The sequence below is a fragment of the Halichoeres trimaculatus genome, unplaced genomic scaffold (assembly GCF_033239565.1).
Source record: "Halichoeres trimaculatus isolate MK-OKI-2021-1 unplaced genomic scaffold, fHalTri1.1 fHalTri1_scaffold_7, whole genome shotgun sequence".
NCBI classification, from domain to species: domain Eukaryota; kingdom Metazoa; phylum Chordata; class Actinopteri; order Labriformes; family Labridae; genus Halichoeres; species Halichoeres trimaculatus.
In genome coordinates, this window is record NW_027437185.1 from 21,519,150 (window position 1) to 21,533,331 (window position 14,182).

The 14,182-nt window shown below is 43.0% G+C and overlaps 3 protein-coding genes across 6 annotated transcripts in view; 1 reads left to right on the forward strand and 2 right to left on the reverse strand.

Moving 5' to 3' along the window:
* Positions 1-15: 15 nt before the first annotated feature.
* On the reverse strand, positions 16-2,704 carry LOC141793826 (zinc finger and BTB domain-containing protein 5-like). Its single transcript, XM_074674696.1, has one exon. The coding sequence runs from the start codon at positions 2,244-2,246 to the stop codon at positions 219-221; it is 2,028 nt and encodes a 675-aa protein (XP_074530797.1). The 5' UTR covers positions 2,247-2,704; the 3' UTR covers positions 16-218.
* A 1,659-nt stretch (positions 2,705-4,363) lies between these two features.
* Positions 4,364-5,439, reverse strand: tomm5 (translocase of outer mitochondrial membrane 5 homolog (yeast)). The gene is made up of 2 exons (XM_074674390.1): positions 5,219-5,439; positions 4,364-4,855 (listed from the first exon to the last, which is right to left on the reverse strand). The coding sequence occupies exons 1-2, from the start codon at positions 5,337-5,339 to the stop codon at positions 4,821-4,823; spliced, it is 156 nt and encodes a 51-aa protein (XP_074530491.1). The 5' UTR covers positions 5,340-5,439; the 3' UTR covers positions 4,364-4,820.
* A 1,617-nt stretch (positions 5,440-7,056) lies between these two features.
* Positions 7,057-14,182, forward strand: part of frmpd1b (FERM and PDZ domain containing 1b) — a 29,163-nt gene continuing 22,037 nt past the window's right edge. For 2 of the 4 annotated variants that reach the window (XM_074673516.1, XM_074673520.1), the window contains exons 1-2: positions 7,057-7,292; positions 13,718-13,869. The gene's annotated coding sequence lies outside the window, so the exon portion shown is untranslated. Of the gene's footprint in view, positions 7,293-7,927; positions 7,943-13,538; positions 13,594-13,717; positions 13,870-14,182 lie in introns of those variants that run through there. The other 2 variants (XM_074673518.1, XM_074673517.1) reach the window with 2 other exon arrangements.

Here is a 14,182-nt window from a genome sequence, read left to right on the forward strand (position 1 = left end):
ATTTGACCTGTTTCAGTGCCACAGTAAGAATTTCATTTATATAAAAAATAAAAATAAAAGACACATTGAAAGTAAACTGTAAATAATTTACATTAAAATTATTAATGTAATTAGGAAATAAATAGAGTAAGTTTCAATTGTGAGTTCATCATTTTGCACAATTGGTTCCAGTTTCTTTTTCTTTTTTTCTTCAGGGGAACCAACAAATGTATTCCAGGTCACAGCAGAGTGTCTGGGAAAGACTGATCATCCTTCCAGTTTAAGCAGGTGTTTTTAGAGTGTTTATACAGATGAGAGGACTGGCTGAAGCGTTTGCCACACTTTGGGCAGGGATACGGCTTTTCTCCTGTGTGGACTCTGATGTGCTTCTTACAGTCAGTGAGGTTCATGAAGGTCTTACAGCAGATTTTACAGGCGTACTTCTTCTCTCCTTCCACCAGCAGCACATGGTCTTCAGCTGCAGCTTTCTTGCACTTGGACAGAACATCATCTGAAGCTCTGGTCAAAGACGGTCGCTCATCTGAGGGAGAACTATCAGTGCCTGCTTCAGACCCAGGCAGGACTTTCGGGGCAATGCGGCGGAAGGTTGTCGCTCCTGAGCTTTTCCCAGCCCTAGAGGGTTGGACAAGGGAGGTTTCTAGTCCGAGGCTGGGCCTGATCCCACTCAGGAACCCTGCAAGGGAGTTCTGGGTAGGCTGAAGGATGAGTGTGTCACTGAAGCTAGGGCCCTGAGTTGGAAGAAGCTGCTGCAAAGGGACAGGTGTTACAGGAAAAACAAGTGAGGAGGAGGGATCAGAGGATTGAGAGGAGGTGTTTGCTTCTTCTAAATTTTGACAAAGCTGGTCTGGATCTCCAGCACCCGCAGGAGTGTCACTGGCAGTGGCTGCAGCAGTCGCAGCAGCAGTGAGGCTAGCAAGACTGTCGTCTTCCAGTGCCCCCATTACACTCTCAGTGCTGGGGTTGAGGAAGCAGGAAAAGGCAAGTTCTGACAGACTGTCGAGGCCTTCACTGTCAACTGACGCCTCACCTATATCTCCTGCTTCTCTCTGCCCATCTGGGTGAAGATCTGAGCATAGCTGGGTTTGTAAGGAGCTAACATCAGCCTCTGATGGGCAGGCAGCTGACATTTTTTCTACATTGAGCTGGGTGCTAAAGTTTGCGCTGCAATCTTGAAGAGGAGAGGGAGGAGAATTGGGTGTGATTGTGTCTAAATCTGGGGAATATGAGCTCAGATTCTCCCTCTTCACCTCAATTTTCAGCATTTTGGGCTCCTCTTTCTCTTCCTCTCCTTCGTCCCCCACTTTTACTTTGACTACAGTGTCTCCATCTGTATCTCTGCTTTTTTCCCACACTCCTACACCTCCTGTGCTGCTGTCTGACTGGCTTGGCAGCTGGATCTCTTCTGCCTCTCCTTTTGTAGCCTCGTATTTCTCCTCAACTTCCTCCTGTGCGTCTCCTTGGCCCTCCCAGAGTCCATCAGATGGGGACAGAAGCTCCTCAGCTCCATCTTCTGTGCTGATGGTGCTTCTGGTCACAGTGGGTGAACACTCTTTGTAGTTCCCCTCCTGCAGCCTGCAGGACCTTTTCCTGCCACTCATCCAGTCCTCGTCAGATTTTCTCTTGTGTCTTGTGAGTTTTGCTGCGCTTTGCCCTCCGTTGACTCCATCTCTTATTGCCTGGTCTTCAATCCCACCAGACTGACTGACCTCAACTCCAACGTCATCCTCTTCATCGCCCTCCTCCAGGACAGATATTACCTGTTTAAACATACCTGTCTTTCCAAAAGATGGGTTCTGCTGCTGCACTGACCTCCAGCCTTTAGGTGGCGATGCAGGGAAGTTTTTCTTGGACAGGTAGAGCTTGCAGGCCTTGACCACAGCGTTGAGGTGCAGGTGTGATGCTGCTAGGAGCACATCCATTACATTGGAGGCCCGCAGAGAAAGGTTTGATGTGTAAATCATGTCCAGTAGAGTGGAGAAGGCCTCAGGGGTCACAACCTCTGGATCTAGGTTCATTACACTGAGTGCTCCACCTCCACCTGTGTCAGCTCCACCCAGTCCTCCAACATCCTTGTTGTCACTAGAGCTCAAGAGAGCCCTGAAATGGGAGCTGCATGCTGCCAGGATGGAGCGGTGAGCCTTGAAGCTCTGAGGTCCAACAACCACCAAACAATCACATAGCTGAGCATGGAGGCGCTGGTGGTTCAGCTGCTTGAAAATATACTGGAAATGACCTGGAAAGTCCATACTAAGTTGGGAAAATATTGCTTTTAAATTTTCTGGCTGAAGTATTGTTGGCAGCACAACAATACAAAAAAAAGGCTTTCCAAAACAGATAGGCTGCTAATAATCAGCTTCTTGTTTTCCTCATCTCACCAGACAGACTGGTCCGAAGCATTTCACAGGAGCCTACCTCTGGTGCGAGGTGTTTGCCGTGTGTTGTCTGTCGTTGCCCGGTGTCCTAGAGATGCTCTCTGGAGTATGGGCGGGCCGGGCTGCTGCACAATAACGCGGAAGGATGCCGCGCGGTTTCAAGCTTTGTCTTCAACAACAGTCCGGAAATCTGCGAAACAGTCCCCCACCCACTACGACAGCTAGGATGTGTTGTTATGAAGCGTTTCTCATGGGCAAACTGATGCTACAAATCCAGACACCACACAAAAGGAGACCAGCTGAGCAACGACAATCGGCGCCTCCATCACTCAGTCTCACCAACCTGTTTAAAAAACAACACTGCCCCCGTGTGGTCATTTTACTTGTATGTAGCCTTGATTTCAAAAAGGCTCTCTTTTAATAATCATTGAATAACTTATATTGCAGAAAATACAGGCCAGTTTTAGTGTATTATGTACCAACATATATAGTAAAGTAGTCTGGGTAGTCTGAGCTGTTTCCTTGTTAGTATACATGACTTCAAAAGGCTGAAAATTATTTTCCCAGTCAGTCTTAATGCAATAACTAAATGTACCTACTTTTGAGAACTATGCCCTTGCCTGTAGCTTGGAATCAAGGTAGTGGAGAACGGGTAAACTGACCCACCCCCTGTCTCTGGGAAACGGTACGCATCAGTGGTGACACGACTCTGGATTTAGTTAGCCCGCCTCATTTCAAGCTCTCTGTGGTAAACAGAAACACAAGTTGAAGTGTTCAGTAACTTTTTTCCTCCAAAAATCATTTTTTGCATGTTAAAGTAAATTTTCAACATATCAAGAATAATGGCTATGAACTCAAAATAATTGTAACTAGATTTAAAAACATACATCAAATGAGTTACTGAACTATCAATGTATAAAACCATGTGAATCGTGTAGCTAGGTATTAGCCTGAATTGCTAGGCTAGGTTGTTTTTAACAAAATGGTGGCTGTGGGGTAAAGTGAGCCAAACTGCTTGGGGTAAATTGACCCAGTGATTTAACTTACCCCACAATGAGGCACTAAAGTGTCAGAGGTAAAACATCTTTAAGTGTAGTAATACATAATGATTTGTTTTTTTAAAAAAAAATATGTGTAACAATGTAGACAAGCTAGAATGCCGAGGAAATACAGTAGGAAGACAAACTGGGGCTCAACACGCAGCAACTGAAGTCCAGGGTGGAAAATCCATAGAAAAAGTGGCCACAGAGAGAGAAATATTGACAGGACAACCTTACGAAGATTCCTTAAAAAAGAAAGAGGGAGCGGAGTGACAGTGGCAGGCTATACAGGGACAGTAAACGCAAAGAGGGTCTTCACAGAGGAGATGGAGGAAGACCTGGAAAACCATGTGAAAAAACTGGCTGACCAGTTCCATGGCCTCATGACAAAGAAATCCTGTGATCTAGCCTATGAAATGGCACAAGAAAACAATATTCCTGTCCCCGAGAACTGGAAAGCTAACCGTTTAGCAGGTAGTGTAGAATAGATCACAATTCAACTCAGGAAAACAGTTGGTCTTGTAGCTAAACAGATTCTTCATGAAGTCCCTATTCTTTTAGGTTGAGATTGGCTCATCAACTTCAAGGAACGCTACCAAAAAAGTCAAAAGGTCAATTTACCCTTTGATGTGGAAGCAATTCACCCCTTAGCTGGGGCAAGTTGAGCCACAAAGACCATTTTTTTTGACAGGTTATATTTCAATGACCAATCATTATGGATGTGTTCTAATTATTTCCATTGATGTGAGACATCATGAAATTAATGTACATGTGTTAATTTCACTTCAGTTTCATTTCCACTTGCTTACAGGTCAAACAATGTAAAAAGTGGCTCAGTTTACCCCGCTCTCCCCTACCCTTAATCATTTTTAGGGTCAAGTACACAGCTGTATGGTAAAGGTTTATATTAGCTTATAGTTAAGCTCAAAAGCAGAAATAAGACACCAAATATTCTTTGTTTTAATAATTTATCTGTTTTAATAATATAAGGAATCAAAACTATTAATGAAAATAAGCAAACTCTTGCAGCCTGCCAGTGTACATTTTTGTTACACGACTGAATTCTACTGCAGTTTGGAAGTTTTCATTCAATTTTTGGAAGGACAAAGCAGATCTGCTCTAAAGTAACAAAACACTGACATAAAAAAATGTGTCCCATTATTGTGTAAACATGGCAGGCATACACAAACAATCTTTGCATTTCATGAAATATTGAACAAGACAGGCACACACACAAACAGAATATAACAAAATATGAACAAGACGTTCCTCAGGTGCAGTGATGGGCCTCTGCTGGTTATCATCAAAGTATTTTCTGTAAAGGCTCCTGCTGTCTGCCAGTGATGGTGCCAACTGTCTCTGATGGAGTATACTCTGGGATGATGAAGAAAAAGGAACCATGATCGTCTCATATGCTGTCCAGCTTCTTCAAGACATATGGAGCTGCAGAGGAGAGAAAACAATACTTTTTGGTAGTTTCTGATGGCATTACAACGGAATCACCGGAGCAGTGTGTCACAAGGTCACAACTTAATGCAGGCTGTGAACGTGTTTTTGTGCGTGAGTGAGTTTCCAAGATAAAGGTAAGGTGGCTACTGCAGTTGTGATGTGTGTATGCTAATGCAGACTACCTAACCACAAAGCCTGCACCGATGAGCAGGTAATTTCTTCAAAAGTAAGCTTATCAGATTTATGCGGTGAAAAATTAATGAATCAAAGTGTGATATGGGTTAGTTTTGACTCTTAGTACTCGTGTCGTTAGGGATCAGTTAAACATCAATGTCATATGGCTGTGTGGTTACTCACTGGCTCTCAGAAGAGCGACGTAAATAAGAAAGTTTCGTACAGACGAGATCACGTCTTGACGCATTTTCTTCTTCATCTCTTCTGGATCCATTTTGGGCCCGAGTCCTTCCAGCTTGAACATTGTCGCGTTTTTTTGGTTTGGTGTGTCTGCCTTTCGTGGGTCAAAATCTGTCGATGGGAGAGCGTGTGAAGTAATCTCAACCGGAAATACATACGGCGGAAGTTACGTTTACTACGGCGCCCATAAAGGGACAAACGTGCACGAGGGCACTGGAAAGCAAAAGCTGTTTAACACATTATGTTGATAGTAGTGACACATTATACTGGCAAAATCTACCATTTTTTTCTAGGTGTTCCCTTAAAAAGGCTTATCTTTATATTTGACACCATAAGCTGTAAAAACAGCGGAACTTCAGCTGGAGACTATGTATTTTTGATGAATTTGTTCTCAGATCAAGATGAATCAAGACAAAAAGCCCTAGCTTGTAACATTTAATATTTTTTCTGTCTCTTGTATTTCACTCTCAGTGGTGGCAAAATGATAACGCTTGGCATATTCCAAGCTTTCAGTTGTGCTTATTGAATTGGACATTAAAATACTTATAATACAAATTATATAGGCTATCTGCAGTCACCAGATGCTCTTGAAAATATAGAAGGGAGCTATCATAAAAAATTTAAGTCATTTTACTGACACAAATTAGTAATTAAAACGTTGAGCTGGCCTCCCCTTATGTCCAGATCTCACCTCCTTTGAGCACATTTTGATCGGTTGTCAAGTACACTGGATAGATCTATTGTCAGTTTGAAGGAAAAACTTTGGCTTGAGTCACAAAGGGTATTGGATAACAATATACTATTTATATTATTATTATTATTATTATTTTATTTCATTTTATTTTATTCTTTATTTACATTGAGGTTCTCAGGAAATATATTGACACTATGCTGGATATTTTCCATAATAATAATAATAATTAAAAATAAAAACTAAATAGCATGGCAAAACAATACCTGGTGTCATCAGCTGGAAAGAACTGTAAAACATGTCCAATTTGTTCAACTTAAATCTTCTACTTTTTAAAAATTGGAATGTTTTTTCTCAAAATAAATGTTAAGGCCGACCAAACCCCCATTGTATTTCTATTCAATTCTTTGTGTCTATATTTGCACAATTTGGGCAGTTTATGTAATAAATTTGGCTTTTAGGCCTGACCACACCAAGCACAGGTTGAAAAGAGTTTCTTATTGACAAACTTTTTCTGTCTGCTGGTATCCTGACTGAAGTTTGCGTAATAGAGTCATACAGGCCTTGTAGTTAAAAAGCACCAGCTGTTTTTATTTGATATTGGGACATACTGACACAAACAAGGTTTCAGATTTATATTACATCAAACTAGGTACTACAACAAAAAAAACTTGTTTGTGTGCTACTGGCTTTTAAAATGATGGTGACTGTTGAATCAAACAAGCAAGCAAAGCTTTAAATCCCATGAGGTGTATTCAGATTCAGAACTTTTAACTTATAAGTACCTTATAAGTATGTGGGCTGCAAAACTTTAACATATGTTAATTTAATTTCTAAACTAGTATGAAATATAACTTCAAAATATGCAGGCTTTGAGAAAGGGTCTTTTGCACAAGCAATATTTTCCGAGCAATTAGAGTGCAGTTAAATCTAATTTTATTGTTCTTCCTCTTTAACTTATTATCTTTTATCAGGATGTATCTGAGTGGATGGAGTTTACCTTGCTGGGGAGGGGGCGGGGGTTCACCGGGCTGACAGTAGAGGAGGCAGTGAGCAGAGTGAGAGAGACTTACAGAGGGAGGAGGGGGTGGGTTATTTCTGAGCACAGGGCCGAGGATTAGGCAGAGAGCTGTCCCTGTACGATGACAGCATCCAGCACATAGCCAAACCCCCCACATCACCATCACCATCCGGCCTGGGGAGGACGCCGCGGATTTGCTTTCTTGAAACAAATCTACTTTAGCCTAAAAATCTCCGCATCAGTGACATTTTCTGTGTTCACGCTGCCAGACTCCCGGTTCGTCTTTCTCTTCTTCCGACCACGAGGTGAGTTTTGTCGGTATTTCCCGGTGTTATTGTCTGATGAAGGAGCGCCCGGTTGTGTACTGAGCCGCCTGCACCTTGCATCGTTTGCTGCCATTTGTAGTGATTTTTATCCCATCGAGATGAATAATTAAACCGATGGTCGTTTTCTCTCCGCCGACTGGCTCCACTCGACCACTCGTGTTTGAGTGAAGCGGTGGGGAGATTTAAATCCGATTAAATAAAAAAAAATGAAGCAACAAAAGACTGACCTTTTTTTTCTTTGTTAAGCCTCCTGGTTTCACTAGCATGGCTACGGTCAGTGATCAGAGTTTGTGTTAGGTCAGTGAAATGCTGAATATTGATTCTTGTAAGAGCATTTATAAAGCATTTATGACCGATTGACACAGTCGATGTGGTTTTCACATTCACAACCTATATTTCGCCTGTTAGGCACAATAAATCAATATTTTAGAGAATAACAGTCTGGAATTGGGTCAGTTTTACACCATATTGAATGCATTCATCTTCGTTCATGTTCACAAACACATGTCGTATGCAGTGATAGTGGACATAGCCACGCTGTCGTCTGCGCAGTGAAATCTCCGTCACCGGCGAGATTAGAAATGAACGGACTAAATCCTGATGGATCGGAGGGGATGCCAGGAGTCTGGGTAGTAAAACACGCACATTATGAATGGGCGTAGGCGATGTGCAGACACATCGGGACTGTCCTCTTTGCTTTTTGTCTGTGCTCGTATCCTTTGGCCAGCAGCAGCCTTTTTGCTGCGCCCTCCCGTGCCGTGCCAGGCGTGACAAGCTCAACACAACTAGACCGGAACAATGCGTTTTGCTGTTCGGGGGCCTTCATTTAATGCATGACATGATTTAATATGACCGCTGATTGCGTTTCCATTAGCACTGTCCTCACTGTTCATGGAGACATCATTTAAGATCATCATTCAGGTTGTTTGTTTATTTTTGCATCACCTTATGCAGCTGTTTCGTTTTGTGGCAACACTAACGTCTGAATGAATGAATGAATGAATGAATGAATGAATGAATGAATGAATGAATGAATGCATGTGATGTGCAGCTTATCTAATCTGGTTTTGGATGCTCTGTGTTTTGCTTTCACTCTCATCTGCACGGTTTGTGCGTGCCTCTGCTGCTGCAGGCTCTGTGCTATGACTCAGGGATGTATGCTACTACAACATGTGATGAGGGATGCTGCTCCGAGGTCAGTCTGCCAGAGGAGACACACACAGGGCAGAGCCTCCACATCAGGACAGACTTGATGCCTGGCTGCGTTAGCCTCGATCTGCCCTGCTAGCTGCTCCTCTGTCCCACTTACTACAGCCAGCCAGGCAGCCATCCTCTTCCTATCTTCTCTCTCCTCCTCTCTGGTCATGTCTCCAGGGCACGCTGTGTTGCTGGGCTGATGTTAACTTGCTCCTGCTCATTGCCTTGACCCATTCAATCACCAAAGCTGTTCAGGTGATTCATATTGTTGCAGCTATTGGCTTTTTGAAATCTGTTGATTTTTCAATATTGGTTTGCCTCAGCAAGTATAATCAATCAATTCATGGATAGGGAATAACACAGTGCATGAAAATGGATGTATGTAAACTGATGGATGAACAGTAGAGATAAATACCAGGACAAAAGAAGGAACACGTGTGTTTTCTCTGAAACAGCACCCACATTTCTCTAGCGAAGGAAAATGGAGACGTGACCTCATTGATGTGACAGCTCCATGGTGATGGCACAATTGACTGGCAATGCTGCCATAATGTAGGCCAACTCTATTTCTGCACAAAGCTACTGTAAAATGTTAAGACAGTGGAAAGACTTGGCTTAAGTAAAGCAGCACAGAACAACCAGGTTTATCCTTTCCATTATTTGTTGAAATAGAAAAACTATAAAGTCACACTGAAGCTGCATATGTATTATTCCAGAGCCTAGAGGCCTTTTGTAGCTGCTGACTCGCTGTCTGCACTCTTATTACTTTTACTTAAAGATAAGCCCACTATTGTACGCTTCTTGAAGGATCACTGAGTTGAAGGAAATTGGCTCAGACAGCACCAGAGGAGCCAGACAGTTTTCCAGACTTCCAACATCTATCACTCTCTAACATCCAAAGACTATTCCCAGACATCAAGACATCCTCGTGCGTGCTCTGCCTCACTGTCTGTCCCACTCCAGAACCATCAGAACCATCGATAAAGATCTGTAACTCAATAAAGTGAGCTCACTATTAATCTTCAAAAGACCCATTATTCAATAGTTCACTGGGGAACTAGAGCCTTGCCAGGTCGCTGATGAAAGGGGAAATAAAATGAGCTGTGTACAGTAAGTCCTGTCTTCATAATGCTAATGGAATGAGCTGACAGGCTGGATGAAAAACAGGAAATGTGCTGAAGCGTGGAAGACAAGTTATAGTGAAACAAATAGAAAACAACAACACACATCTAACCTGCTGTCTGACAGCTGACTGTAATAGAGTTTTATCAAATTATTTTATAGCATTTAAACCAGACAAGCTCTAAAACCTGTACCATAACAACACAGAGCCAAAAGTTCAACCAGCTGATCTCACTCATCATTGCTTTAGGCTGAAGGCTAGCTTCAACGTGTCGATATGTTAGCATGCTAACTTTTGATAATAAGCTGTAAATATATTGAACAACTTAAGCTTTTGGGAAATTTCTTGTGATGCAATAAGATAAATGAATCGATTGTGACATTCAGAGTTGAGAGCTTGTGTATCAAATCAAATAGCAGTACATTGTGCAGTTCATTAGAAATCACAGACTCAAACCAGCTGATGGAAGAAATCTTGATCCCTATGACATTATGATTAATCTTCTGGGAACCATGAAGATCACTTCACAAAATTTTGTCACATTAATGAACATTTTCACCACCAGGTCTGTTAGGTTTCATCCTCAGTTTGAGTTCAGAAGTAGAGACCATGTGGGTGATTCAGAATGAGGCAATGAATCAGCTCCATTCCTAGAATGAGACGTCACCATCAGGATAATGTCAAATCCAGGTTAACCCTGTTTCAGAAGACAAGTGCTCAGAAATCCTGTGTACCATCTATGATGACTCAATTCCTTGTGATGCACTTTCACTATATGTTGTCTTAAACTGTGGAGCAGCATTTTTTGATGTCTTTATTTTTTGTTTGTCCATCTGTGTTGCTAATCTGACAATGTCATCAAACACAGAACAATAAACCAAAAAGCAGCTGATCACCAGGACTTCATTACTGTTTTTTTCTAATACATGTGGAGTTCAGCACAGCAATCCTCCCTACAGTAAAACACTATTTATCAGAGTGCTTTCTGAAAGGACACTTCCTATTCCCCAGCCACACACCCTGAGTTTCTGAAAGATGAATCTGTGTCACTGAGAACCCAAGGATTCTGCTTATTAATGCATAAAGGAGAAGTCTCATATCAGCGAGTTTTTAATTTCTTGAGAGCGGTAGTGTGATCTTGTGATCTTCCTTTAGCATCCTTTTAATGTTTATATGTTTACTATTTAAGAATCTGATGGAATTGTGAAGCTTGGGTCAAAAATATAGGCTCCTGTTGAGCATTTCTGTATAGCTTATTTTCTTTTTATGTAACTGTATTTTCAGCAAAATTTAAATGATTGTCTGTTATCTCCTACAGACTGTCAGGTATTCTGGTATTCATTAAATTATGAAAAAGTTTAACCTGTGAAAAGCATAGAATCTGTAGAGTATTAATCATCTGCTCTACTTGTTCTTTTTTTTTTACAACTTTCACATTCATGAAATCTGAGGTAATCCAGCAGCCTCACATAAACCTGAATCCCCCCTGCTGCTGCCACACACACACGTTCACAAAATCATCCAGAAATTCACGCAAGCTGTTTTTTTTCCAAGTGTACTGCTGTCGGACTGAATGTTCGCTGAGCTGTATCCAAATTTGTCGACAGAGACTATGAGCCAAAATGAATTGATGAGTTGCTTAACCAGCCCCTGCTGCTGCTCATGCTGCTGCTGCTGCTATGCTGAGCCACATTCGGTGCAGCTGTGTCCGGTGTGTCATATTTGACTTCAGGGAATGTGTGTGTGTCCATGTGTGGGTCCATGTGTAAGAGTGATTGATAGCAAGATGTTGAAAGCCGCCAACTGGCCCTTTTGTACATTGAATCTGTAGAGATAGGGGGGTTTCTGCTGGAGTCTGGTTTCCAGTTGTGAAATGCTCCACTTACTTATCACATTATGGTGAGTGTGTGCATGCATGCTTGAGGTCTTGTAGACAGTGCTTGCCTTCACGTATTAGTGTGAACAGCTGATCATCAAGAATTTACAGACTAACTCCCCCCTGTCAGTGAGACTGTCGTACCCATTAGCTTGGGTTGTATTAGCAGCTGTACCTGGACATATTTTCCTTCTGTTGGGTCGGCTCCAGGTGTGTGTGTGTGACCTGCTGTGGCCCGGTCTGGCCCAGCAGTGCTAATTGGTCTGTTTTCTATCCAGCTGGCTGCACAGAAGCTGCCAGTTCATTGGCACCTCTCAACCCCTGAAGTGGAGAGAAAGAGAGAGAAAGGAGGAGTGCCTCTATGAACTGCATGCAGGCTCATACCAGGAGACAGGATTGAATAACTGACTGTTTGGACCAAGACAGAGACGCATTGTGTGGGGAATCGAGGAAGGAGGTGGGAGCATTGTCACAGGGAAAGGAGACAAATATATCAAAACAGAAGGGTTGAGTTTCCCAAGAAGGTCTTAAGACAATTTTTAGGTAAAGGACTGAGACGGTAAAATGAGGAGAGAAATAAGGATAAGTCAGAATTCGGTCTGGCTACAAGGCCTGTTGATGAGTTGTGCTGATGTGTAGGAAGAGGCAGGACAGGATTCACGATCACTATTGATTCTGAACCAGATTAGAAGCCGACTCATCACCAGTTTGCAGACACTCAGGCTGTACTGCCAAGGATCAAATGGAAATGCTGTCACTGTCGACAGAAAGAGGTAGAACAATCTCTTCATTTGAGGAAAAGCAGCTCAGTAAATGGGACTGTTGCCACTAGTCCAGTGTTTCTTTAACTCACGTACACCCAACCATACATCAGTGTCTGCTGTGTGGCTTTGTTTGCCCTCGGTTGGTGGAGAAATGAGTCATTGATCAGATTTTCTACACTCCCCTTTTACGTCTCACTGTAGACACTTTTGTTCTTTCTTTTCTTCTCCCTGCAGCTTTACTCTGCGTTTCTTTGCCGCTGCCCTCTTCACCCTTTTTAAAATTCTCCCCCTTTCCTTCCCCCTGCAATATCCTGCCTTTTCTCTCTTTTTTCTGCTTTGACCAGTTTTCTTTTCAGTATCCCTTCCCCTTTTCTCAGCCCCTTAAGAGCCCCCTCCCCTCTCCCCACCCCCATACGTCTCTCCTGTGGCTCTCTCTTCTTCTGCTCTCCGCTCTTCTTCTTGCCTCTGTTGGCAAAGTGGCAGCAGGCCTAGCTAGCTGCATTAGCGCCATGCATTATTCATGTGCCCTGCAGTCTGTGTGGGTCTAGGTCCTCTGCTGGCTTTTCACCAGGACACATGGGCCTTGTGAAAGAGCTCTGTGTGCAGGACACAGGGCCTGATGGAGGAGCTGCACAGATGGGACTATCAATTCCTTGATTTGTGCCCCCTCTTGTAGATGAAAGCTTTGGGGAGTCAGAGTTTACTTCACAGATCAACATTCAAGTGCACAATGAGGCGGTTTCTCTATACAAGATCAAGAATGTTTATTTATCATCTCTCCCAATTCAGCAGCAAGGCTTCTCTCAATAAAGTGCGTTTTCCTCCCTAAACCAGAGGTTAGCTAAGGTTTCAGCCATATCTGCCCCTGATGTTCATATGAAAGACTTGGCCTCGTTTATTATTGGCTGAGATCTCCGTCTGCCTGGCAGCGTTTTTCTCTCCCCCACATCTGGATTCACAGGCTGTCCTCTTTGCTTTTAGAGCAGGCCCCAGTAAGAAATGTTAACTGAACTGGGCGGTATGAAATTTTAATTTCGACAACCAGACAGAGATGGAGTGCCCTTCCACGCTGCCATGTAAGAAAGAGAGAGACAGAGAGGAAGGAGGGAGAGAAGGACTGAGGGTAAGAGAGAGGGAGAGTGCCTTGGGGACCAGGGGAGGGGCATCTTGGAAAACCACAACCACATAGCTGGTTTGAACTCGCATCTGTTCTGCTTGACATACTTATGCGCTCTCTCTGAAAACATCAACAACTGGAGCAGCTCTCCCTCTCTTACAACAAGGAGGTTGAAACTCCACGGCACATAAGGCTCATCAGATGTAATCACACTAGAAATCCTGTCGTTCACACCTCGTTCCATTTATACATCCGCCTGTGGTTGTCGTGAATCTTGGTTATGGGATGTGACAGGTCTCCCTGACAGCGCTGCTCTGTTCTGCACAGGTGGCCAGAACCAGATTGGGATTGGCCCTGATGATCACAAGGAGCCCCCTCCACCTCTTTTCAGCCAATCCTGGAGGGGCTGCAGCGCTGATGTCTCAGAGGGCGAGAGGGTATTTGTGTTCTGGAGTCCTGAAGAGACAAGCCACATCACGGTGAGTCACACTCTCACAGTCTTTAGATAAAAATGGAGGAGGCTGTGCTGCTTTCTGACATTATAAGGAGATTGGTTTGAGCTTCTTGGAGGTCGAATCTTCAATCTCACTGAGGCTTTCCAGATGTGATAAGCAAGAAATAATGTTTTTTTTGTTCTTTGGTTTGAACCAGTACATAACATGTCTACCTCTACATCTGCTTTCCAATCTGTTCTAAAGTAAAAACTGCAAGCTTTTATTGTGAAGAGTATGAGGAGTATGAAGAGTAAACCTCCTGAACCCAGAATGTGCATGTATATAAAAAAATGTCTGT

What these genes read in the sequence shown, in the direction of transcription:
- LOC141793826 (XM_074674696.1), bottom strand. Translation starts at nt 2,246, where the DNA reads ATGGACTTTCCAGGTCATTTCCAGTATATTTTCAAGCAGCTGAACCAC.
- tomm5 (XM_074674390.1), bottom strand. Translation starts at nt 5,339, where the DNA reads ATGTTCAAGCTGGAAGGACTCGGGCCCAAAATGGATCCAGAAGAGATG. An exon ending in CGTCGCTCTTCTGAGAGCCA is followed by an intron (nt 4,856 to 5,218) that starts GTGAGTAACCAC and finishes TCTCCTCTGCAG; the next exon opens with CTCCATATGTCTTGAAGAAG.